Source organism: Rhipicephalus microplus, chromosome 10 (assembly GCF_043290135.1).
Source record: "Rhipicephalus microplus isolate Deutch F79 chromosome 10, USDA_Rmic, whole genome shotgun sequence".
In the NCBI taxonomy this organism is placed as follows: Eukaryota; Metazoa; Arthropoda; class Arachnida; order Ixodida; family Ixodidae; genus Rhipicephalus; species Rhipicephalus microplus.
The window spans coordinates 14045816-14070782 of record NC_134709.1 but is presented as its reverse complement, the minus strand read 5'-3'; the positions used below and the strand labels follow the sequence as shown (position 1 = coordinate 14070782).

Here is a 24967-nt window from a genome sequence, read left to right as displayed (position 1 = left end):
ATATATAGTATAACGTAGTATAGTACAGTAAGGTGTGGTGTAGTGCGACATGATATATCATAGCCGTAGGTCGGCGAACTCACTCATGAGCTGCCTCACTCGGAGTCAAATCGAGCCGTGAATGTGAGCCTTAGGGAACCCTGATGAGTTAATGTTTTGGTGGGTTTGAGTCCGAGTGAGTCCGGTTGAAGAACATTTTCGTGAGTGTTAGTCCGAATGAATTCGACTCGGGAAATTCTTTGCGAGTCTCAAGTCTGAGTGATTTCAAAGAGCAAGATGTATTTCTTGAGTGAGTATGGGCAAGTTGGCCTTTTGCTGCGCCTATGCATAGCGTGGCAAAGAATAGTGTACTGCCGTATAATGGTACGCGTTCAAGAGCCCTCGCACTAACGGTACATACTCTTTCTTGATGCATCGAATGATTATTTCGTTGATTTGATTTCAATATCACTGGCCAATATACGTTTGCGTTATCGTAGGGATGAGAAAAGCTGGATATTTAGAAAGTCCTCGTACAAACAATCTATAAATAACACATCACAGGTACTAAGCAATGAGAGGAAAGCCAGGAATCTTCATTCGAGCATGCAAAAGTTTCCTCTTAAAAAGATAAAAAAAGACAGAAAAACATGAAGCAGTTTACTTGACGTGCAAGACATCTGTCCCCCCCCCCCCCCCTCCTATGAACTGCAGTCCTGAACCCGAAATATGAGACACACTGCAAGTTTGTCTGCAAGCCGCTTCTCCTGTTTCGAGAGAATTCCCCAGCGGAACCCCTTTGTCCTTCGTGAGTCACGTTCTGTCGGCGTCAGCGGATCTTCTCTGCAAGACTCACAGCACGTAGTCGTCTGCGGTAACAGCCTATAGATGTACACAGATGGTATGTCTGTGATATCTGGGACAGTGGCACTTGGAGCTGCAACTATGTGAAACTGCGTGAATCTATATTCTACTTGTATTACGTGCCGCATCTGCTGAGCTTCTTGGAAAGGAAGTGAAGAAATGATAATAATAGATGGTGAAAGGGAAGCAGCCAGTTTATTTATTTATTTATTTATTTATTTATTTATTTATTTATTTATTTATTGCAATCTCAAGGCCAAGGATCATTTCAGAGGAAAGCAGTAAACGGGAAGTGGTGTAGTAGCGAAGAATACATGCATAGTAGTGAAACAAAACAACATATTCGTCATGCCAAGTATACGAGTCAGTGGGAATGAGTCGTGAAATGCCAAGTTCTCGTCAAGGGATTGATTGGGCTGGTTGCTTGAGACCTTTTCGGGATTACATACGTAGCTATACACGTCAGGCTAAAGTTGTTGCGTGTCCGAATTTCAAGATCTCGACCACGCTTTCCCACTCGCCTATGTGAATGCCCCCTTCTGTGTACGCAGGCATTTGATTGTGATCCCGCCTTTGTCACTGAACAACCTGCTTCGATCGCTCACGAGTGACACTGTTCACGCACGCTTCATGGTGAGTCGGAAAGCATTTCGTCGTTATACCTGAAGGCGCTCACTGGCAGACACTCCGAGAAAAAGCAAGCCTCTGACTTACCGCCCGAGCTCTTACGCCTCCATGTGGCTCAGACTTCCCTGGTGGTTTGTCCCGCCGAGAGGAGGTTACGTTGCAGACGTTTATAGTGTCGGGGTTGCGCTTATACCCCATCTGTGACCACTCTCCGGGCGCAACATTGCCGTGGCCAATAATACGGTATCGTCGTGCCTATTCTGCGACGCCCCAATCTGAAATGTGACTGTCACACACTTGTTGGGAACTTGCTCCGACCTGCAAGTAAGCCGTCGGCACCTCCTCCGTGCAGCGGGCCTCAGGTCCCGACCTCGGCTGCTGGATCCGGGGACCTTTAGCGCCAATCGTTATTAAACTATACACACAAAGTAAACACACAAAGTGAACTTGAATGTCTATCTTTGACACCATCAATTACTGTGCGTAGGAGCAGGCTTTCTATATTTAAAAAGATAGAAAAATCGAGCCTGCATATATCTGATCCGAAAGGTATACACGAGAGAGTTCTGCAGTGTGTCTATATAGTCGGATGTATGATATGTTTTATATGTTGAAAACATATTCAAGGGAATTTATGAACCGTGCTATGTACACAATCATTAACTTCGACATATGAGTTCGACTGTGCACTAATTGTTTTCAATGTCATCTGTGCCTTCCCCTCGTGCCAGGCTCCGGCGCTATGATTTGTAGCGTGACACGCTATATATCCTGACGTATTCCCCAATGACGCCTGCCCCGCAAGTGTGGACGTAGCCACGCTGGCGTACATGCTCTGGTAGTGCAAGGCGATGTACACTAAGCCCGACGCTACACTTCGGTCAGGTGGGAGGCGGCCCTACGCAGCTCCTTCCTGGCCGACCAACTTCGGGCCGTCCAGCAGGCCCGCGGAGTGGCCGAAAGGCTTGGCCTAACTGTCCCGACGTGGGAGACGCGCGCCTTGCAGGACCACAACAAAGTTTCGCAACCAACCAACCAACCAACCAACCGACCAACCGACCGACCGACCGACCGACCGACCGACCAACCAACCAACCAACCAACCAACCAACCAACCAACCAACCAACCAACCAACCAACCAACCAACCAACCAACCAACCGACCGACCGACCGACCGACCGACCGACCGACCGACCGACCGACCGACCGACCGACCGACCGGCCGACCGACCAAACAAACAAACAAACAAACAAACAAACAAACAAACAAACAAACAAACAAACAAACAAACAAACAAACAAACAAACTGGGAAAAGCCTGGCAACTCTAAACGCTGGCTCTTTTTTCTTTCCTCTTTTTGCGTTTTCGAGCCCAATTGGTTGTCACGCGAGAAGACAGAACCGGCACTTGGAAGAGCACACACACACACACGCCGCCGCAGACCTTCGGCAAGACGTGCTGTCCGCAAAGCGCTTAGGGAACGAGAAGGCCGCGCCGCTCAGTGAGACTTGGCGCCGTGCCGCCGGAGCTGTCACCGCGAGATCCCAGTTATACGCCCTTAGGAACTGCGTGGCTTAAAGCAAATGATGTCACGCTCCCTGACGGCGCTGTCGCGAAGAGAATGCGACAAGAGAATGAGCTAAAACTAAAGACGCAAGCACTGTCAACATGTACTGTATGCCTATTTGAAGAGTCCGTAAACAACTTCAGGCAGGGCTGCCATCGGTGGCTACTTGGCGCCAAATTGGCTACTTTTGGACGCGCTTGGCGAGAACACTTTTGCAGTTAGTGTCATGGAATATTCACTGGCTAGTTACAACTTTCCGATTTTATTTAATTAAAACGGTTTGATTTATTCGTCTGTAGTGACGACTCTCTTCATAATACCGCTCCTGTTCTATTTTGCTACAAATTTGGCAATAATGCTGAATGGCATGGCTACTTTGGCTAAGTTGGCTTGATTTCTGGAGACTCTTCGATGCCACCTAGCGCTAACCCTAACCACAGAAATAGAGAGAACAGGAGGCAATCCTCTTCTGCCGTTTCCTGTCTCTTTCGGCAGAATTTGTGACGCCAGGAGTCCAATCACATGACGTCCTGAAGGAATGGGATCTCTATTGGTCCAGATACTAAGAATATCAGTGTTTTAATTGTCTCCTACCTTAAATTTCTATGCAGTCTACCAGGCGCGTAGCCATATTTTTTTTCGGGGGGACGGGGCACCACCTAGATTTCGGGAGGGGCTACCACTTAAAATGGGCATTTTTCGCTCTCCATGCCGTGGCGAAAGAAAATTTCAGGTGGGGAGGGGGGGTACGTGCCCTTACAGTCTACGTCCTTTCTGCCTTATCTCGAGTGACTCTCGTGCGGGACTAAGATATTTCACTTGATCTTGAGCTTTTTCAACTGCTCATGCCGTTTTTAGACTTTTGGCAAGTTACTTAATGCGGTACGCAAATGCGGTACAGTATGCCGGTACCGCTCCTTTTGTCCCAGTAGCTGTGCTTTTACCACTCCTCTTTGCTTCGTGTCTGTGTTACTCCCGCGCTCCCAGTTCGCTGAACAATCATGAATTACCAACTAGCCCTTCTTTTCATCCTATTGCAATGCCTTACCGTATTTGCATACCGTATTTCCGTAACTTGCTAAAATACTCTCAGAACAACGTGTAGACGAAAACCAAGGTATCCTAATAGGTTCAAATCTCGGTGCTGTCACTGTCCACGTGTTTGACTAATAAATAAGGGGCTAGGAAAATATGGCGTACACGTAGAAAGCGTAGTGCGGCCGAGAGAGAAATCGCTTTCTCCCCTTTCAGGTCTGAGTGGTTTATCGGCCCTTTAATATTGCTGCGCCCTATAGTAGACAGACAAATGTGCGCTCCCTGCTGTCTCGCGGAATGAGACATTCACCGAAGAACAACACGTGTGTGTGTTTATGTTTTTGTCTATTCCTGTATACTTGTACGAGTGCTCCTATAGACGTAATGAGCTAATTCAAAACGAAATTTTCAATTTTCGTGGTGCTATTACAGTAATTCCTATTCAAGGTAAAAGCTGTACTGTCTCATCTGAGTGGTTGAAAAAGAAATATTGCACTCTTAGTGTTCTCAATTACGTTTTTTTTTGTCATCTCCTGGCTGCGGCGGCTGCATTTCCGATGGAGGCGAAAATGTTGTAGGCCCGTGTACTCAGATTTGGGTGCACGTTAAAGAACCCCAGGTGGTCAAAATTTCCGGAGCCCTCCACTACGGCGTCTCTCATAATCAAATGGTGGTTTTGGGACGTTAAACCCCACAAATCAATCAATCAATCAATATTTTTGTCATCAATATTTAATATTTTAAATGTCTAAATAATCCATATAATCAATTTTCGGCCAATTCGCCTGATTGGTTGTATGGACCATGGTAGAGGCATCATCATCATCAACATCATTATTATGTTTTTGCTTTGGCTGCTGCGAAAAACGGGCCGTTTCCTCTTGGACTAACCATCTCCGCGTTCTGTTTACTGTGTACCGTATTTTCTCTTCTCCCTCTCTCTCTCTCTCAAAAATATTCTTTCTCTCTCCCTCTATTGGGCTTGCTCGCTCTCGCCTTCCGTTGCGAAAGATTTCAAACGTCGGTCCAGGTGGCCCCTCGCAGAAGGCCGGATCCCGCAACGAACTTCCTTTTTGCTGCTCCGCTGCCTCGCCGTAAAGAAACGAACGCGCGAGTCGATTTCGCTCGACTCGTGTCGCCGTTCGTGTTGTCTGTTTGCGGCTTTGTGCTCTCCGTGTCAGTTTATAAGTGGCGGTTAAGATAAAACCGCCTCTGTTCCCGCGAGAGTAGATACCGAAATACCTACACTTTCATGCAATAATGCCTTGTATGAAACTCCATGCCAAAACACTAATGCTGAAAGCTTGGATCTTGGCCGTCCTGTAATAATAACAATAATAATACTATAATAATAATTAAGAAGAAACAAAAGCGAGAAGGCAGGTAGGTTAACCAGTAAGACATCCGGTTGGCTACCCTACACTGGGGAATTAGGGAAGGGAACAAGAAAGATAAGGAAGAGGGAGTAGAGGGAACAGAAAAAAATGGGGAGATACTGACAGTCATTTCACTGCAGCGTGTAGAACTCTTACCGCATGTCAGAGGCGTTCACACATGCCCGTGTTTCTCAGGAAACACAGCAGGGCTTTCACTGCCTTGTGGGCTTGCGAGGCATGTGGACGTTGCTGTAATAGCACCTGCATAGAAACAGGCCGATCATCCAGTCGCCGCATTGCGTTGGCAAGTACTTGTATATCTGAGGCAAATCGAGGAATAATAATTATTATTATAATGGCAGCTTTACACTATATAGCCGCACTAATCCTGAAAGGTCTGCGGAGCTAGGAGGCCTACTCAGTGTTTTTTTTTTTTTTTTTTTTACGAACACGACAGCTTTAAAGACCTCATTTATAAGCAATGCCGTTGTCCGTCGGCGACGACCCGAGGTAGATGCAAATGTATAAATGATAGGAAATCTTTGGTCGGAATGGGAGTTGAACGCATGCCATCTGCATGCGACGCAGACGTTCTATATACCACGAAGCGGCGCCAGTGCTTGAACGCTTCTTCGTCAGAAAGAAACAAAAGAACGATTGTAAGAATATTATAGTATACGTTAATGGGAGTAGTCTCATTAAAGCCCGTAATAATTCGTTGCTGAAGTGTAGAATCTCACTAGGCGTCGAAACACGCAAATCAATCAACGAATGGGTAGTTTGAAGCTGCTTGCCCAACACGAAATCCGCAGGTGTGCTTGACACCTTACGGACGCGTAGCGGCCGAATTGCCCGTTTTAAAACGGGAGAATCGTGGAGTAGTGTGCGCTTGGCAACTGTACGTACATGCACGAAACATTCTAGGATAGTTTGAAACGCCCAATCTTACACCTGTGCAAGCATACTTTTACTACAGGGCACGGTACAAGGCGATGCGCACAACACCCGATTTCACGCTATCGCATTCTACTCTTGAAGGCGAAGCGCAAGTGTCATTCAATTTTTAGGGGCGAAGCTCCTTATGGTGTGGCTTGTGCGTCCCTCGTAGTACGTAACCACCAGTGGCACATACCCGAAATAGCGGTCCTTACGATTTTCACCTCCAAGGTGGTTCCAGTGAGAGATTTCTGTGCGTTGTTGAACAATAAAAGATAGTGCTCAATGCACATGTTAATGGCTGCTAATGGGGAATGAGAGACAGGAGCATTCGGCCTTTAGGTAACGCGCACGCTGCGATCCCCATTAGCAGCTATTGGCATGTACATTGAGCACGATCTGACAAGAAAGGGTTGCTACGTTATACTCGCTGGGTGTAACCTCCTTGGTTTTAGAAAGGTTTAGTGATCGTTGGGCCGCATAGCCATGAATACAATGAACTAGTATATACCATGAACTCGAGGTGGTTAAAGGTGGGAAGTGAACCCGAAGCGCAAGCCGTAAGAAACTGTGCATGTGCCACCTCCCGTTTAGTCCTTGAAATGTCCGCTGGATGGCGGTGCTTCTATACGGAGAATATATGATGAAAAGATGCGAGATGGTGGTACTTGGAGTGCTGAATAGATGGACGAACGGACACACAGACGGATGCATGGATGGACGCATGAACGGACGCAGGCGCGGATGCATGGACGAACGCAGGTACGGACGCACGAACAGACGCACGCACGGACGGGTGGATGGACGCATGGACGGTTACACAGACGTACGCAGGAACGGACGGAAGCAAGAACGAATGGACGGACGAATGCTTCGCCCCACTCCCCATCATTCACTCCGTGGATATGCTGCCATTTTTTTTCCTTTTCGTTCTGCCTCTCTTTTATTTCTTTGCGTATCTATCTATCTATCTATCTATCTATCTATCTATCTATCTATCTATCTATCTATCTATCTATCTATCTATCTATCTATCTATCTATTTATCTATCTGTCTGTCTATCTATCTATCTATCTATCTATCTATCTATCTATCTATCTATCTATCTATCTATCTATCTATCTATCTATCTATCTATCTATCTATCTATCTATCTATCTATCTATCTATCTATCTATCTATCTATCTATCTATCTATCTATCTATCTATCTATCTATCTATCTATCTAGACGCCTACGACATTAGGCTCTCCTAGCCGTTTCAATAATGGTATCGATACCAAACTTGGTATGGCGTAACACGACTGCATGAAGAACATATTTGACTAGTCGTGACATGAAAATCATGACATGTGTGTCATGAATGTCATGATTTACGTTTCATGGTCCTGCAGCTCTTGCGGTGGTTTTGTTGACGGGGCATGTTGCAAAACTGCTATAGTATGGCATGATTGCATGGTGAACCCAAGGGACAGACCCTAACATGAAAATCATGACATGCGTGTCATGTAACAACATGACTACATGCCACGCTCATGATGCGCTCGGCACCGTTTCGCTAGCGTTACATATACCAAGTTTGGTATTACAGTATGCGAATGGATGACAAAGGTATGTGACTGGTGCAAACATGATAATACCGAGATGCGTGTAATGTAAAAACATGACTACATGCCACAGTCAAGGCACCTGTACAATTCGACGTGAAATTATGCGCGTGCTCACCGGCGTTCGTGTCGTCGCGTCACACCGGTGTTGCCGCGCCAGGCGCCGGTCCTGCCATATACTCGCAGGCGCGCGCCGCGCTGCGTTGCTTTGACGCATGCACGTTTCAGCGCGTCAGGATTTATCTATAGTTGCTTGCAGATTGTTTGGAGGACTTGGATAAATGATGCAGGTTGTTTCTAGGTTGCTTTTACGGGTTGTTGCTTGGCTAAAGCAAGGTTGTTTCTGCTTTGACTATCAGCGTGCGGATGTTAGAAAACCACAGACAGTCACGAAAAGGACACCCATGTCCGAACTCCAGAGACGAAAACTCATGCTCAAACCAAGAGAGGAGGAGGAGGAAGGGAAGAAACGAAAGGCAGCGAGGTCAACCAGACGCACGTCCGGTTTGCTACCCTGCACGGGGGGAATGGGTGAGGGGATTAAAGGAGAAGAGAGAGAACTGAAGGGCAACGTGTGTGTAGATGTGACCTTGTCCATTGCACGCTTATAAGCGGTCGCGTAGTCCGGTCGTCTTTAGAAATCTTAGCAATGCCCGCGTCGCTTTGCTGACCAGCGACGCGTAGAGCCATGAGCCAAGTATCCTCTCTTCGGATAAAGGTCTACTGTCTAGTGTCTCCAACGTTTCGCGTAGCAAGTTAGAGAGAGAGACAGAAAGGTCGAGAAGTTAACCTGATATTGGCATCTGGTTTGCGTTCCCACTTCTCATAGATCTACGGGCAACGTCGTCGTTGGCGTATACGCCTTCCATCGCTTCGGGGTCTTCGGCTCGCCGCCTTTGCTTCGCAGCAATTTGTTGTAGTCTATAAAACGGTTGTCTTCTTCGTATTAGGGCACCACTTAACTTCAACGGGGAGAAGCGGAATTCACGCAGTGTTTGTGACACACATCCGCATGTGATTCTGATAGTTATCTTACAAGCCGCACACAAATTACGGCTATACCTTTAACAGCTTCTCTGTTTTAAAGATAATAAACTTAATAACTGAAATGGGGCATTTTACTCAGGTTAAAAGTTATCACGAAGGCCTCATACACCAGAGATGTTAATGCAATGTTTCTTTATTATGCTGTTTAGAAGTTTGGGCACTTGAAGTTTCAACGTTTGATTTCCATATAGTCTGTTCTGTATTATATATATATATATATATATATATATATATATATATATATATATATATATATATATATATATATATATATATATATATATATATACCATGCCTTAGGATGGCATAACATTCTACGCGGGGAAGCTTCTTTTTAACCTTGTGAGTCTTGCAACAGTATTATATTATTCTTATTTTGGGGTTTTTTCTCGTCACGTAATTCGTCAAAGTTTACGCAATGGGAACATTATATAGGCGCCGTAAATAGCTGCCTGTCCAGCTCTCACAAATTCGTTCTTCGAAGTACCGTGAGCCGCGCGAAGCAAAAATGAGTATTGATTGGCCTCGGCTGAGAGACCACCTCGATTTGCATAAACGATGGACTATATCGCAAGCGCCCGAGGCGAATATTTTTGGTCAGCGTGACCAGCGTGGAGGATCAAGATATTCATAGTCATAAACTCGCCGACGAGTGTTGCGGTGTCCAAACGTGCTGCGTAATGGTGTGGCTAACAGTTAGCAAACCGAAGAAAAAAAAAAGATAAAACAACGTAGTAGTAATGAGTCGTAGGAAGTCTGAAGTTTTAGCCTTAGCAGCCGTTTCATCCTAGAATGTTACTATATTGGTTTTCTCTGAGAACATACCTTAAGCAAAGGGGAAAAAAATCATATGTACTGATCCTCCTCGGTAGTTATTTACGATGCCCAAATGCTGACCAAAAAGGTCATGGGTTCGAATTCCTTTCGCATTTTAATAAAGGCATAATGCTAGAAAGGCGTGTCCTAGATATAGGTACAGGTTAGAGAACACGATATGCATGGTCGAAATTTCCGATGCCCTCCACTATATATATATATATATATATATATATATATATATATATATATATATATATATATATATATATATATATATATATATATATATATATACGGCGTATTTTATGATCACATCCTGGTTTTGGAACGTAATACTCCCGAAATCATCGAAATTATGTTACTTTACGTTTTCTTTGAATATACAATTAAGGAGAATTCTATGAGAAGGAAATTTGTATAAATGTTCCACTTCACATAAGCAAATGTATGTGTGAAGGGACTTTAGTCAGGCAGAGGTAATCTGCCTTTAGTCCCTTCCGACCCAGACAAATCTTTGTTTTTGTCCAAATATACAGTGGATGAATGAATGAAGATGTGAAGAACACAGTTATTCGGTTAAGTCAGCTAATAGATAAGGAGTTGCACTTCACATTTGAATTATGTATCATATTGTTTAGCACTAACCATATTTGTGTCACGGGATTGGCCTTTATTCGCAATTTTCTGTTTATTGACGCTGTTACTCTCACAGCTTATACAGAATACAGCATTGAGCCCGTGCTGCCCGAGTAATAAAAAGTGTTGGGATTAGTTGGATCGAATCGAATTTGAATTACTTGGATTAAATTGAACAGAGTTAAATGCGCTAGCGCACGTGATTGTCTAACGAGATCACGTGTTGTCTTAAATCGGCCGCTGCTCATCAAATGCTCACGCTGTCATATTCAAAGCATCAGCATCATTTCGCATCATTATCTTCATCAAACTGGCATCATCTTCATCTTCATACCGGTATCATCATCCTTTATTCACTCCCCCTCTAGCCAAGTGACCTGCGTGACTACTACTAACTATTTACTACTACTACTACTATTACTATACTGCTCTTAAAAAGTTAGTAAAAGGTAGCAACTGTAGCAACTGCAAGCACTCAGGTAGTAACTTCCGTGGTTACTACCTTTCTGTGACCGTTACTACCCTTTTGCTACCTGTTTGCTATCTACGTTAGTAAACAGTTACTAGCTGCAACCGCTACTAACTTTTCGCGACCTGTTTACTACCTACGTTTGTAAACAGTTAGTAACTAGAATGAAAAAGGTCACTGCAGCCGTTACTACCTATCTTGCCCCGTTACTATCTTTCTGCTGCCAGGCTGTTGACTATCTAGTCCAAACAGTGTTTGATTCTTATTCTGAACATTTATGAGAGGAATCGTCTCGATTTGTCATTTAACGGGAAAATGACGCAGAAGATACCCATAGATCAAGAAAATACATTTTGTTTTTAAATTACGCAACCAAGATATGTAAACGTCATTCTGATATATTCTAAACGGAGAAGTACAAGTTAATGAACCACACGCAAATGCTACACGCGTTGTAATAGACAATTACAACGAGCTTAGTAAATTACAGCACATATTAACGTGACCGGTGGATGAAAATAACGAGACGGTCACAATTATCCTCGAGGACAATCAGAATTAATCCACTGCGGCATGTCTCCAAATATTATCATTGTGTTGGCGTGTCAAACCCCAAAAATGATTATTACCTTTTAAACGCTGATATATTAGCCGTGTGAAGCATTCAAATTTTTGCACTGAGAATGAGATAGGTACTTTGTTTCGGCCACTGTTCATAATGCCTTTTTGTGGCCCTTTTATCACAAATAAATATGACATATAATTTTTAGAGTAAGGCTGATTAAAAGTCTTATGCTATGTCCCCAAACACACGTAACCAGCTCGTATAATATAGTGCTATAGGCTAACATTTTATATAATTTATTCTGAAACACAAATGCTCCCTTGTGCCACACATGCCTCTGCAAAGTAGGGGCTATATATACCCCACGCTTACTTCGTAGTACATGTATGAGCAAAAAAAAAGTCAATAAAGAAAATAATGAGCAAAAAATAGTCAAGTTGTTAGGTATATGTATTCTGCGCGTTCATGGCACACCATGCTTCATTACCCGAAGTTGTCTAGTAATGAGACGTTAATTGACCAACATTAGTAGTGGAGAAATAATGTGTCAAAACGAATAAACAAGGTAGTATCGGTTACAACTTTTTATTCTTTAAAACTTACTACCAATCGATGCTAACGGCTAGGGTAGAAACCGTTACTAAATGATGGTAAGTAGCAGCAGAGGTAGTAACTGTTACCACGCTCGCCCTTATAACTGTGCTTAATACCAGGGTTCTAATATATGTGACAAACCATTACTACCCCAAAGTTAGCAAGTACTACCACCTTTTTTCTAGGAGTGTACTAGCTACTACCCCAATACTACTACATAAGGTAGACTAAAAGAGCTCCGCGGTAAAATGGCAAAAAGGGTGATTATGACCCTGCATGCAGAAGAATTTGCGCAGCTAGATAAGCAACGAGAGTATAGAAGAACCAACAAAAAAACGTGCGGTGCTTTTCGAAGCTTGGACGACGCGGGCTCCTGAAGCCATCGCACGGTGAAGCCACTGGCTTCTTTACAATTTTCAGCGCCAAGTTCGCACGTTCGTGCGGCGCTACAGTTGAGAACTAGTTCGCCATGTATAATACAGCTTGCTCGCCTCCGGAGTCTCAGGAGGCTTGAGCGGCGCCGCGCTGCGCCGGCCGACCAGCGTGCGCCAATTTTCCGGAAAGGAGCTGCGCAACACTTGGTGGCTGGCAGCCTGGCAAACTTGGAAAAAGAAAGCGAGCGAGGTCATAAGAGGGAGTGAGTACATGATGGCACTTGAAAGTGCAAAGCACACAAGATGCGCAGCGAAGGAGACGTGGAGAAGCCAAGCGCTCCTTTCTTTTGTTTCTCGCGTGTGTTGCTCTTCCAACTACTCTTATGGATCTTTACATCGTCGTTCAAGTATTTGTTCTTTTTAACAACAGGGCAACGGAAGAAGATGCGCAACGTATACAACCAACAGGCCCAAATATCCGCACTTTTGGCGTAGAGGTTACACATTGGGGCAGTGGGGGAGGACTTAAAAATAGGGGTCGAGGAAGGGTACTCTATGTACCAGCCCCCCGAAGTTTGGTAGCTGGAAGCTGTAGCATACTGGAAAAGAGAAGGTGAAGTGGTATATGTTACACATGGTACACGGTGGTGGCAGCGAGAGGGAAACAGGGTCAACCTAGAACCGCTCGGAAGGGGAGGGAGGTGGGCTCGACGGGGGTATATACGGCCTGGTCGTCTGCGTACGCGCGTGCCTCGCGGTAGCGTATACACAGCTCGCGCGAAGGGGACTTTAATATTCGACGAGGTCAAGAAATGAAGATTAGTTTCGATCGCGAGAAGCGTGGCGCGCCGACCTCTTCTGCTTCCTCACGGCTTGCACCGGCGAGGCCTTGCGAGGCCCACCGTGGAACCCACATCGTGCACCCCCTCGTGTCGAGAAACTGCCCCCAACGTCTTTTTCTTGCTTCCCAGTGTTTGCCGCCAACGTCGCCCCGGGGCCCGAATTAAGTAATGCATGGAGCGGTGCATGAGAGCGCGCGCCGCCTTTTATGTTGTGGCGGTACCACCGGATGAGTGTGTTTGTGACGCCCGTTCGTGGGCACCGCGCTAAAACATAGCTCCGGCCATGAAATGCTGAGCGAGTGCGGAAGAAGCGTGCTGCAACGAAGCAAACGAAAAAATCTGCAGCTAGCCGAGTTATACATGTGTAATTTGGTTTGCATATGCAACGAGAATAGCTGAGTTGATTCAACAGTCTTCAGCCCTTTAGGCTGCATTTCAAGGCGTGTCTGCTGCTCGTGCTCAGAAATAGTTCAGAAGTGTACGACCGCAACTTAGGGTCAATAATTGACTTGCTGGATGTTTAATTTCCTGAAAACTCTGTCTTCTTCTGAACATTTCCTACTTTCTGAGGAGATTATATTGAATGGATTGCCTATTTCTTTTCTTATTGTCCCATAATGTTAGTTTTACGAAGTGTTTTTGAATGTGGCCACGCCCTTATTGTGAATTTTTGTACAGGGACACGCAAAAAGCAACAGTCCGTTCAAAGCATATATATATATATATATATATATATATATATATATATATATATATATATATATATATATATATATATATGTGTGTGTGTGTGTGTGTGTGTGTGTGTGTGTGTGTGTGTGTGTGTGTGTGTGTGTGTGTATATATATAACGCTAAAAATTAAACACACTTTCCACGATAGATACGGGTCATCTGCACAGTCCATTTTTTACCTTTACAAAAATTTTTCTGCAAGCGTCATCAATGTACATGTATCGCTGCATATGCTCCCAACCTTGGTATAATGATGTGGACTGCGGTTTTGTCCTTCCTAATTATATGTGCAAACTGGAAGCACAGCTTTGTTACGTGTGTAGCAGTTCGTCCCAGGCCGTTACGCAGCAAAACTTGAGCATTCGCAAGCACACACAGGCAACCCTGTGATTTAAGGGCCAACCTCGAAGCGTCCAGCGCGAAATAACCGACATCTCTGCCGCCGTCTGCTGACCCGCTTTTTTTTTGTGTGTGTGCGCACGAAACACACCCGACAGACGTCGCGGCAACCGCTCGTTGTGCCGTCTGCCGGTTTGATCCAGGGGGCGTCTGCCACGTCTTCGTCTGGACAGCGAGGTCAGATGGAAGCAAATCAGGGCTTGGTATAGAAGCCACACTTTTCTGTGTGTGTATGTGTATGTGTAACCGTTATCTTTCAAAGCCGTACAAGGCATGCCGTAACGACGCGTGGGAGAGGGAAAGGGCAAAACGCTCCCTTTACTCACTCTGAAGAAACTCACAGGATTCCGTATGCATTCTCTGAAAGCCATCTTCGTCTTCTAAGCCTACACATATATCCTCCCGCCCTACCTTCCGATAGCCAGCCTTCTCATCCTAAGTTAACACTGCCTCTAAAATCGGAGGCACCGCGAGCGTTCTGCCCGTCCCCTGACTTTGCATTGCCTCCGCGATCGGTCAACCTCTGACCAAGTGACGATGTCATGTGTCGACGTCATGGTGACGTCACAAACATTTTTGCCAAATCTGAAGGCGGGATGACGTCAGATGGGGAAGTCATCAGGTGATGATGATTTTTTTTTTGCATCACTCGGGTCGATGACGTCTTCGGTTAAATTTCGCGTTTTGTGAGTGATCTGAGGCATTCGCCTTAAAAACACTGCGGAAGAACGTAGGACTAAAATGGTAGATATGTTACCGGAGGCTAGGACTCCCATGGCCTCGAAATAGATCTCGCTGGACGTTCAAATCACTCGTGACGTCATCGACTCAATAGAACATGTGACAAGAAGCGCTGCGCCCCCACGTTTGGAGGCGACAAAGTGAAACACGTCCCGCAAGGAGGGAATCGAAGAGATGTGTACTTACTTACACCATAAGTCGGACGCTGCCAGGTCGGCACCGCTTCCTTCAATTTCAGTGGATACCTCTGATTCGCGGCGAGCCGGAGACGAGAGATAGTTGTTACCTTCTTGAAAGCGTCTTACATGCCCTTCCATGAGACCAGGCTGCATTTTGAGCTGGTTGGTCTGTTGCTGTTGCGTTTGTCGGTGCATCACGGTTTCTTTATATTTCTTCGAAACTAGGGTGAGAGGCCTTGCGGCTAGATGATCCGGTTCGTGTTTCTTGCCGAAAGCGCCAATCTTTCGGTCTACCCCCCCCCCCCCCCTCGCCCCTCTGGGTTCCACCTTTAGGCTCTATTTGACAGCTGGACTTGAGAGGCTTCGGGGAGAGAATTACGCCGACGCGCCTGTCTCCGTTTGTCCGCCCTCCCTGGAGACCGCTTTCCTTTCACCTGTCTGCTCAGACCCCCTTGTCCCGCTGCAGAGCTCGCGGTCACTTTGTAACGCGCGAAATAATGAAAAAAAAACCGAAATAAAGCAATTTTGGCTATCGTTGCTTTCTTGCAACTTGGTCGAATCAACTGGATTCGGGAAAAGATCCGAGCGTGGTGAGGTGCTGTTTGCGTATTAACTTTTCGATTCTCGCTCATTGGTTTCAGTTTCCTTGCTTGCGATATGCCAATTTCCTTTTTTTTCTCATACAACGCTTATAATTTATTTCAGCATTCTGCGTTCTTTTCTTGTTTGAGAGTCGATGGAGCACTGTGGAGGAATCACATCATGTCTAAGGTTCGTTCATCGGCCTTCTGTATATTCGGCGTCATTGTCACCGCCGAGTCAGCGTGATTCCGCCCCCCCCCCTCTCTCTCACACACACACACACACACACACACACACACACACACACACACACACACACACACACACACACACACACACACAAGGTTTAACAAATAACATATAGGGCAATATAAAAAATGACATTTCAAAGCTACCATCCGCGCGCTTAAACAATATCGTTCCATCGTGTGAGTGAGGACGCATCACTCTAACGGGTAAACCGCATTGGAAACACTAGATATGTGTAAATTAGTTTTGGATAATGTGTATACTTCACGTAAAATCTACCATATAAACACGCGCACTACCAGCCTATAGCTAATACATGATAGCGCTTCTGACCTTGTATAGGTCACGATTTTCACTATCCGCCGTACCGAAGTAGAAAAACGCGGGCGTACAAATATGCATCTGCTTTCACTCCATTAGTGTTTTGCACGGCAAAGCTATGTCTGTGGTTACTTAATAGATTTGTATTGTCCTTGCGTGTGCGTTTATTAAAGGCATCATACAAAGAACTCGGACATAACTCGTGTTAGCAAAACAAAGCGAAACACAACCAAACCTCTTCTTATAAAAGATTTCGCAGCCGTTTCTTCCCGTTTTTTTTTTTTTTTTGAGGTCCCGTTTCTGTTTGGTCAAGCAACTAACGTAACCAGCCGAGCAGGCAGTCTCTACCTTTAACCATACGCGACAGCTGCTGCAAGAAAAAGAAGAAGAAAAAACAACAGCTCTCATTCGCAATCCTTTCTTCCACCACTTGGCAAAGACATTTACGTCGAAGTCGTGTACGGACTTGTCTGAACCACCCACGCCTATTGCTGAGCCCCGAACTTCGTTTCCTAAGCCCCAGGCTCACTCATGAACACAGGAGTCAGCGTCAGTCGCGACACAAACCCTTCTTCACTTATCCCGCCGTCTTCTTTTGTTGACTCTATGTCCTTTGTTTACTTATTTATTTCGCTCTTCTAATCGTCTTCGTCTTCTTTTTTTAACCCTTTTTCTCACTGAATTTGGGTTAGCCAGACTTTCAACTAAACAATCAACGCGGCTTAAGCGAAGAAATGCCGAAGGAAGCCCCGTTGCAGGTATTTATAGTGCTGCGCTTGGCGTAACTGAATCTCCGAAAGCTCTTCGTGAAATCCACGCGTCGCTATAGATGGCCCTTCGTAGAAAGCAGTGAGATTCTGTAGCTTTTTTGTAGAATTGAGTGGTTTTCTAACTTACCGGCATGTCCCACGAACCCTCGGCAGTATATATAATATAGCTTTGCTGTGATTAGCTTGCAGCCTTGTTTACTCGTCATTTTGAATGTGAGAAATGCAGTCTTCGTAATATTTTTCGGAAATGTTCGTACTCGTCCAGGATATTTGTAGGCGTTTCGTTAGAAAGAGTGGAGGAAGTCTCAAGGGTGTTAAATAGTAGTTTAAAGACAATTAGAACAACTGCCGAAGCGCGAACGCTTTCTGCACGCATGGATAAGGGAAATATTCATGGCGAAGCTTTTTTTAGCACCCACAGATTTGTCTAGGTGATCTCTAAGATTCCTCAATCAGCCAACTATCAGCTCTTGTAACTGTTTAGAATGTGTTCGAAATCGCGTAAACTATAACACAAGGATATGAAACTGGTTCACATTTGTTTGTAGGCATCATGTTAACTTATAACATAACTTAATCAAGCCAAACCTAACCCAGCGTTCTGGTTGGTGTGAATATTTTGTTTTCAAATGAGCGCGTTTTTGCATCCATTTTTAGTTTTAGTTTGGCAATATAGGCTATAAATCTTAAAGACCCGATTTGAACGTTTCACGTGGTATTGAAAGAAAACCACATCGCTGTTCGGGCTTACTGTTTATGGTATGCTGATATACATCAGATCGTGGTTTCGATCACCAACTTTTGCCGCTGTATATACATCTGGAAGTTGAAAGCAGGAACCTTAAATGACCTTGTATTCGCACGCGCAAAATATTACAAAATGAACACAGCCCACTCATGTCACCCTTCTCGGCTAAGGTGGTCCTATTACTCTTAGCTGAGATGTTTTGAGACGTCATGATGATGATGATGATGATGATGATGATGATGATGATGATGTCATGCGTAGTTCATTTCGACTTGTCATTTCGGCTATGCAAAAAAGCATGTATTGTGATGTCTTGTTCGAATCACTCAATATCTTACCCCTATACAGAGTCGATACAGAGTACAGAGCCGATACGATCCGTCGAATATTGTGCCATTCAAATGTTTTATTGATTGTTATAAATACTCTTTTTTTTTCGTGCACAGTTGACACTTGGAATAATCTGGACACTACTTTGAAACGACTACCACATGCGCTGTTTGTTGAACAAGTGTACAATTATGTAATTTGATGTTCTTAATTTCGCTGTTGTTCCTTTTGTTTGATCTGTTATTGTTTGTTGAACAGTTTTTTTTTGTTTGTTGAACAGTTTTTTGCTGTATATAGAAGCATTAATCGTTCAGAAAAAAAAGTAATTTGGTACAAAGCTCTAGCTTGAACCAACATTGCAAAGTCCAAGTTATCCGGTTTTTTTTTTTTCTTCCTCTAGTGGCTGTGTTAATTCAGTCTATTTAAAGATCGGCGCACTGAATTAGACGACACGGCAACTCCCGCAGCTCCAACGGTGCTGCACCTAATCAGTATAAGGAGGGGAAAAAAAGAAAAAGGAAGTAGGAAATAAAAACGGAAAGTCCTTCTCATCCCATCGCGGCCACATTCCCGGCCAAGTGTTTTGCCTTGTTGGACAGTTTCGCTCTTCCCAAAGCGTCGTCGCCTTTTCTTCCCTCACCTGGTGATGTCCCTCTTTTTCACTTTCACGCCTGCATCTCTTCTCTCGCCGCTCGTCTTGTCCCGATTTTCTTCCTCGCTCTCTATACAAGCTCGATCGCGCGAACACTCCGTTTCGACGTTCCTTTCTTTCCACGATCGCTTCGGGCTCGGCCCGTCGTCTAAATACTTAATGGACGCCTGTTTCCTTGGCGAGGAAATCATGTGCGCAATCGAAACGGCGCCGGAATCACTTTATAACCTATTTTACGCCTTGTAAAAAAAACGGGGATGAGAAAGGAAGGACGGTGGTGTTGCTAAGCGTGAACCAAGAGCTGCTCGCACGCCGATCGCTTCGCTTCTTCCCGGGCACGATCGGCTCGGCACTGCCGGCGCGAGTCAGCCGAATGTACAATGAAATCGGTGCGGCGAGGGAAAAAAGGAAACTAAAATTGGGGATACGGGAAGAGTCCTGTCGCGTGAATTTTTTATCGCACTCGTTTATCTTGCGAGAGTCGATCGGGAATCGTGGCGATTGTCGGCGTTGCTTCCAAGAGGGGTGGAAGGGGGAAGGAAGAGTGGATGGATGGAATGGAAGTGAGAAAATTAGGGAAGGTGTGGGAAAGGGGAATCAAAGAAGCGAGCGATTAAAAGAAGTTAAAATTAAATGAAAATAACAACTGAAAAGAAGCATTCGGGGCACTGGGACGGGACAAGGACATGGTGGGAGAACGTTAGAAGTATGAGATAGGTGTGCGAACGATTAGGTAGTAAATAATTGAGAATGGCATACGTGATTGAATAGATGAATGAATATAGGCAGAAAGAAATATAAGTTCTGAGAAAAAAAATATTGTAGGGCAAAATTAGGGAGTGAGAACAGCAGGGAATATACGATAAAAAAGAAATGGCATTCAAGGAAGAAATTAGGCTTTGGTAAACAAAGGTAGGATAGAAAGAATTAGTCCAAGAAAGGAATTTGACGCGATATCCTGGATTAGGGAAATTCACGGCGCACTAGAACGTTAATGTCAAGGATCAGAAAGAAAGGTGGGGACAAGGGGTCAATTATATCGCACCCGAACTTGAACTAAGGCTTAATAAACAATTAAAGAAGCAAATGAGGAAGGAATAGGTGAATTGAAAGAGAATACAAGAGGTAATCTGGAAAAAAAGAAAAAAAAACATAAAATGAGAAAAAAAACAAGGTGATATCAAATCAATGAAAACAAGGATGCATGAAAGGCTGGTAAGACTTGAGAAACGAAAACAGAAAACAGCGAAGTTTTGAGAGTGCAGGGAGCGGAAGAATGAAATAGGTGCAGGCCTATGGGCGAAAGCTAAAGTAAGCGAGTCCAAGCACGTTATACAGCGCATATGATTTTCGTTATTGGGCGATTCTTCTTCGAACCCCCTAAGGCGGCAGCTTCAACAAACGCCTCTTTTCATCGGCTTACAGCATCTATAGTTCACAAGTTGACGCCGGTATCTGCGTAGTACAACAAGGTGTTTTGAGTCTCGGAGCCTGCCTGCTCGTGTGTGATGAGGAACTGGCCCTTTTATCGTCGCCCAGGGAACGTCGCAGAACACCTTCCTGTATCGTCGTTATATTTCTCCAGATACGGGCCCGACTTTTTTTTCCGGCCTCACGGTTTTCCTCGCCCTTCGCCATGACGGCAATATTTCTTTCGTTGTTGATTTTTTTTTATCGCCCGCTTCCTTTATTTCTCACCACCGTTGCGAGAGTATAGCGAAGCGCTGCAGTTTCCGTCTTGGAGCGCGCAGATATTTCACCGGCGCTCGTAAAGAAACCGGGCACCACGCGCGTCTTCCTTTTCGCGTTTTCTTCTAAAAACCTATTTGGCCGGTATTGGTCATTGTAGGCCGATAAGGAAGGAACGTTTCCTCCCCCCCCCCCCCCCCCTCTGTCTTCCTACCCCTCTTTTTTTACCTCAGGACAGGGGGTGTGGCGACAATTTTTCGTAAAATGGGAGGGGGGGGGGGCCTTTTACAGTAACAATATTTTTTATCCATTCGTGCACGCGTTTGGATGCATATATATTACTAAGAATATGGGCGTGGGGAACGGGAGGTAGGTCCCTTCGGATTCGCCAGTGCTCCGCAACATCGTCTGTTACTGATTCACTTACAAACAATTCATCTCTCCATGCAGTCGTTTGGGACTAACTGAAGCGCTTCACCCTCCCCGCCCCCCTTACTTACTGCTGCTCCTACCCGCCAACTTCTCCCTCCGCCCCCCTAAGTACGCCAGTATACTCCGCAACATTGCATATCACCCATTCACTTACGAGCTTTATTGTGTCTATGTAGTCGTTTAGGCCATAGCCGAAATGCTTTCCCCCGCCTCTCCCCCGCCCTTCTCGCTACAACCCTTGCCATCTGTCCGGACCTATATCGTTCCCTTTGGTTCCCGTAAATCACGTCCAGTCCCCGGGACCATCTCCGCGTCTGAGTTGTCCGTATAACCCTCAGAACAGGTTGCGCGTCCTGGGGCCGCCCTCTTTTTGCGCCGCCTCGGTTTTTGCTGCGGCAGCGAGGATGTTAACGCGAAATTGCGGGGCCCGGCTGTCTCTTCCCTCGACGTAACGAAGATAGATCTGATCTCCTTTTCCACTAACAGGTCATTAACGACGTCTGGTTAGCTAATAAATCACCTTCATCGTCCGGTTGTGAGCGCGACGCGTAGCGAAAGACATAAAGGAATAATGGAGGGGGACTTCTGGAAGTCCCGTAATACGGTATATGCTCGACACTTACGTTGATTCGACTTGTCGCTTTTATTGTATGTTTGTGTAGTTGAATGGTGCCGCCCGAATTCTTTCATGTTCTTTTAAATACTTATTGCAGCTCGGGCATCAGGTTATGTCGACGTGACTTAACATTCAATTTTTTTGTCGATTACGATAAACACACTGTATAGAGTAGCACATGGTGTGTTGGGGAAAGTAAAAAAATACGTTGAAAATTGGGACATGACAGTATAGAAACAAACAAGTGAAAACACGGACAAACAACACGGCGATAGATTTTCAACAGGAGAAATAGATGGAATGGTACAGAGTTAATTAAACACACACCAAAAAAAGGTACGCAAATGAGAAGCAGGCAGCATTCCTACCCAGCTGAAGTAGCAAATATACCTCGTTTTATAAATAATTGACTTGTGTGGTTTGGATGGCCCAAAATACAATAAGAGTAATAATGAGACTCATCGTAATCGGGAACTCCGGAATACTTAAGACCATTTGTGGTTCTATAACTGGCACTTAGAGTGAGGATGACGGTTCTTCCTGAATTCGGCAATATATCGCAGTTCGACCCGGTCCTCGAGCTTTGGCTTAGCCTCAAAACTGTAATTGCTGGTTTATTCAGTAGTAGTGTGAAAGGGAAAAAAAAGTAAAGAAATGTCTCGTAATGCGCATAATATAGACAGTCAGTTACAACGCTACAAAACTTACTTGTCGTGCACGGACTGTTATACTTAATAGTACAGCTGTTGCGGGGCTTGGAGGTTGACTCCAATGTCGCGGGTTTGATCCCTGCCGTGGAGGTCGCCTTTAGATGGAGGCAAGATGCTCGATGTCCGTTTAATATGTGACGTCAATGTACGTTAACGAACGCCAAGTGGTCTGTGTTTCCTGAGTCCTCCGTTACGGCATGTCTCATAATCGTGCCAGGGTTCGGACATTTAGAACCGCATGTCTAACGGTAGTAGAACGAGCGACTCAATGAAGTAATATGGAAACTGATACTTAAATATATCATCAATTGATTAAATAAGTAAGTAAGTAACAATAACATCAATACCTAACCAACCATCTCCGCTTTTGTATTACATCCAGTTCACCCGGACTAGACTGGCTGCTTCGACACCGGGAACCGGCAGGAGTCAAGCCATGCCACCAGGCGGAGGTGGTGGAGAACGAATCCGTGCCAAGTCGCCGGCTTCGGCTTCGACTCGTTGGATACCTTCCTTTCGTTTTACGCTACTGCGAGTTTTCGTCCTCCTCGGCGTAGCGACGTTGACGTCTTCGGCCAGGCGTGGTGGTGAGTCAGCGATTTTTTTTTTCTTTCCCTCCATCGCGAGACGGCGCGCCGAGCGCGCGGCGCCAGTACACGCTTTGTACCGCGTCTGCCACCCGGTCGACTTCTCTGCCTCCGTCTTCCCGCGCTTTGGCGTCGCTGAACCACAGAATCCGCGGGGACCGCGTCACACGTCCTTATGAAAATCGGCGAGCTCTTTCGTCTGTGCGTGGCGTGGCATCAGCGCTTGCGTTTGCGCTCCTGTGTTTTTGTCTTTGTGTGTGCGCTTTCATATATCGCGAAAACAGGGTGGTAAGAAACGGCCGTGAATCAACGCTTGACTGTTAGCCTTCGAGCGTGGACGGATTCGTCAGAAACATCCATGAGCTTCGACGGAGGGGTGCAAAAGGTGCACTGCCCCCTTCCCCCCCCCCCCCCGCTTCAAAACTTTCAAGCTAATCCAGCCCCCCCACCCCCTCCCCACTCCCCCACGCCCATACATCTGCCGCGATGTAACGTGGGTATGCACCCTTCAAGGCCTGCCTACGCCCGTTGAACCATCCTTTTGTTTTTCTAGTCACGTGTTCTCTTCATTGTATAGTTTCTAGGGAAGGCAGCGAGGTTGATAAAATTCAAGCGCCCGTTTGGATGACTGGCCTTTCGGACTATATCGCTCACGTCATGCTCGTACATTTTTTTTGTCTTCTTCCCGTCCAACTCTTTTCGCTTACACACCTGCGGCACTAACATTTATTCGAGTTTTTTTTTTCTTGTTGCAACGCCTTGCTATACTTTTGTTCGTCTTTTATTATGTTCACTCACATTACCGCCCTTTTCACGTCTGTCGCTTATTTATTTCCTTCACTCCTGGAGAAAGACACTGGTGCGTCAATATGCAGGGCCGTGCCTCGCTGAGCTCCTGATTTGGGAGTCCCCCATCTGTATAGCCGAATCGGCGGCGCAGTGAACGAAAGAATATGCTTGCGCCGCAGTGTTCGACGTGGCGTTATCGCCTGCGCCTCTCTGTCGAGAGGGGGTGTTCCCCCCGTGTTCACTTCCTATATGTATGCCGACATGCCTGTTCATACCTGAACTCTTGTTCAAGACGAGCTTCTCGTTTTGTCTCAGGGCGGCTGCTGTTCGCCTGTTCTTGCGATCTATCGAGATGGACGCGAAAGTGAGAGGCAGCAACAACAACAGTATACGTGTGCGTGGTGAGGGGGGGGGGGGGGGGGTTGGTGACTGCCCCTAATCTTCATCAAAAGGGTGTACCATTTTTGCTCTAAAGGCTTGCTGTTTGCTTGTCACGTCATTTTTGTTGCACGTGGTTATGGATACGCTTGTTCTTTCATAATCATGGCTGTCGAGTACCCGTAATACTACACTCTTTATGCCGGGAAGCCAGAGACCAGCATTAGATCTTTATGAGAAGTATGTCATTGTTTTATATTGTTCCTTTTTTTAGGGGTCATCCATTGAGTAACTCTTTTCTGATGAACTCGACCAAAAATAAAAGGTGGGGGGGGGGGGGAGGCGAGGTGCTGCAATAAACCTACCCCTTCTCCGCTCCCCAACTGGTACCCTGCTCCCGCCTGTGGCCATTGGGAAAGTCTGAGGTACTTGCACGTACCAAATAGGTCTACAGCTGTACCCCCATGGCGTCGCCATTAGTCGAAGAGTCAGTGGTGGTCAAGATCAGCGACAAGCCTGCTCTAGGAATTGGGAAAAGGCAGGAAAAAGGGGTTGAAAGATGCAAGCTGCTTTGACAACTAAGTGAAGCGAGTTCTGGTACATGAGAAAACTAGCAGTCCTACACCTCGAATCGTCTAAGCAGGCGGGCTCTGAGACGTAGGACCAACAACAGAACACGCTCGTAGAACCGAGAATAGAGCTCTCTAAGCCAGCTTATAAAC

General features: G+C 45.5%; 1 protein-coding gene across 3 annotated transcripts in view; it reads left to right on the top strand.

Moving 5' to 3' along the window:
- LOC119181497 (latrophilin Cirl) overlaps positions 1 to 24967 on the top strand; it is a 721750-nt gene that overhangs the window by 427660 nt on the left and 269123 nt on the right. For all 3 annotated transcript variants that reach the window (XM_075875081.1, XM_075875080.1, XM_075875079.1), the window contains one exon: positions 22874 to 23078. In XM_075875081.1, coding sequence (XP_075731196.1) covers positions 22928 to 23078 — 151 coding nt within the window. In that variant the 5' untranslated portion in view covers positions 22874 to 22927. The remainder of the gene's footprint in view (positions 1 to 22873; positions 23079 to 24967) is intronic.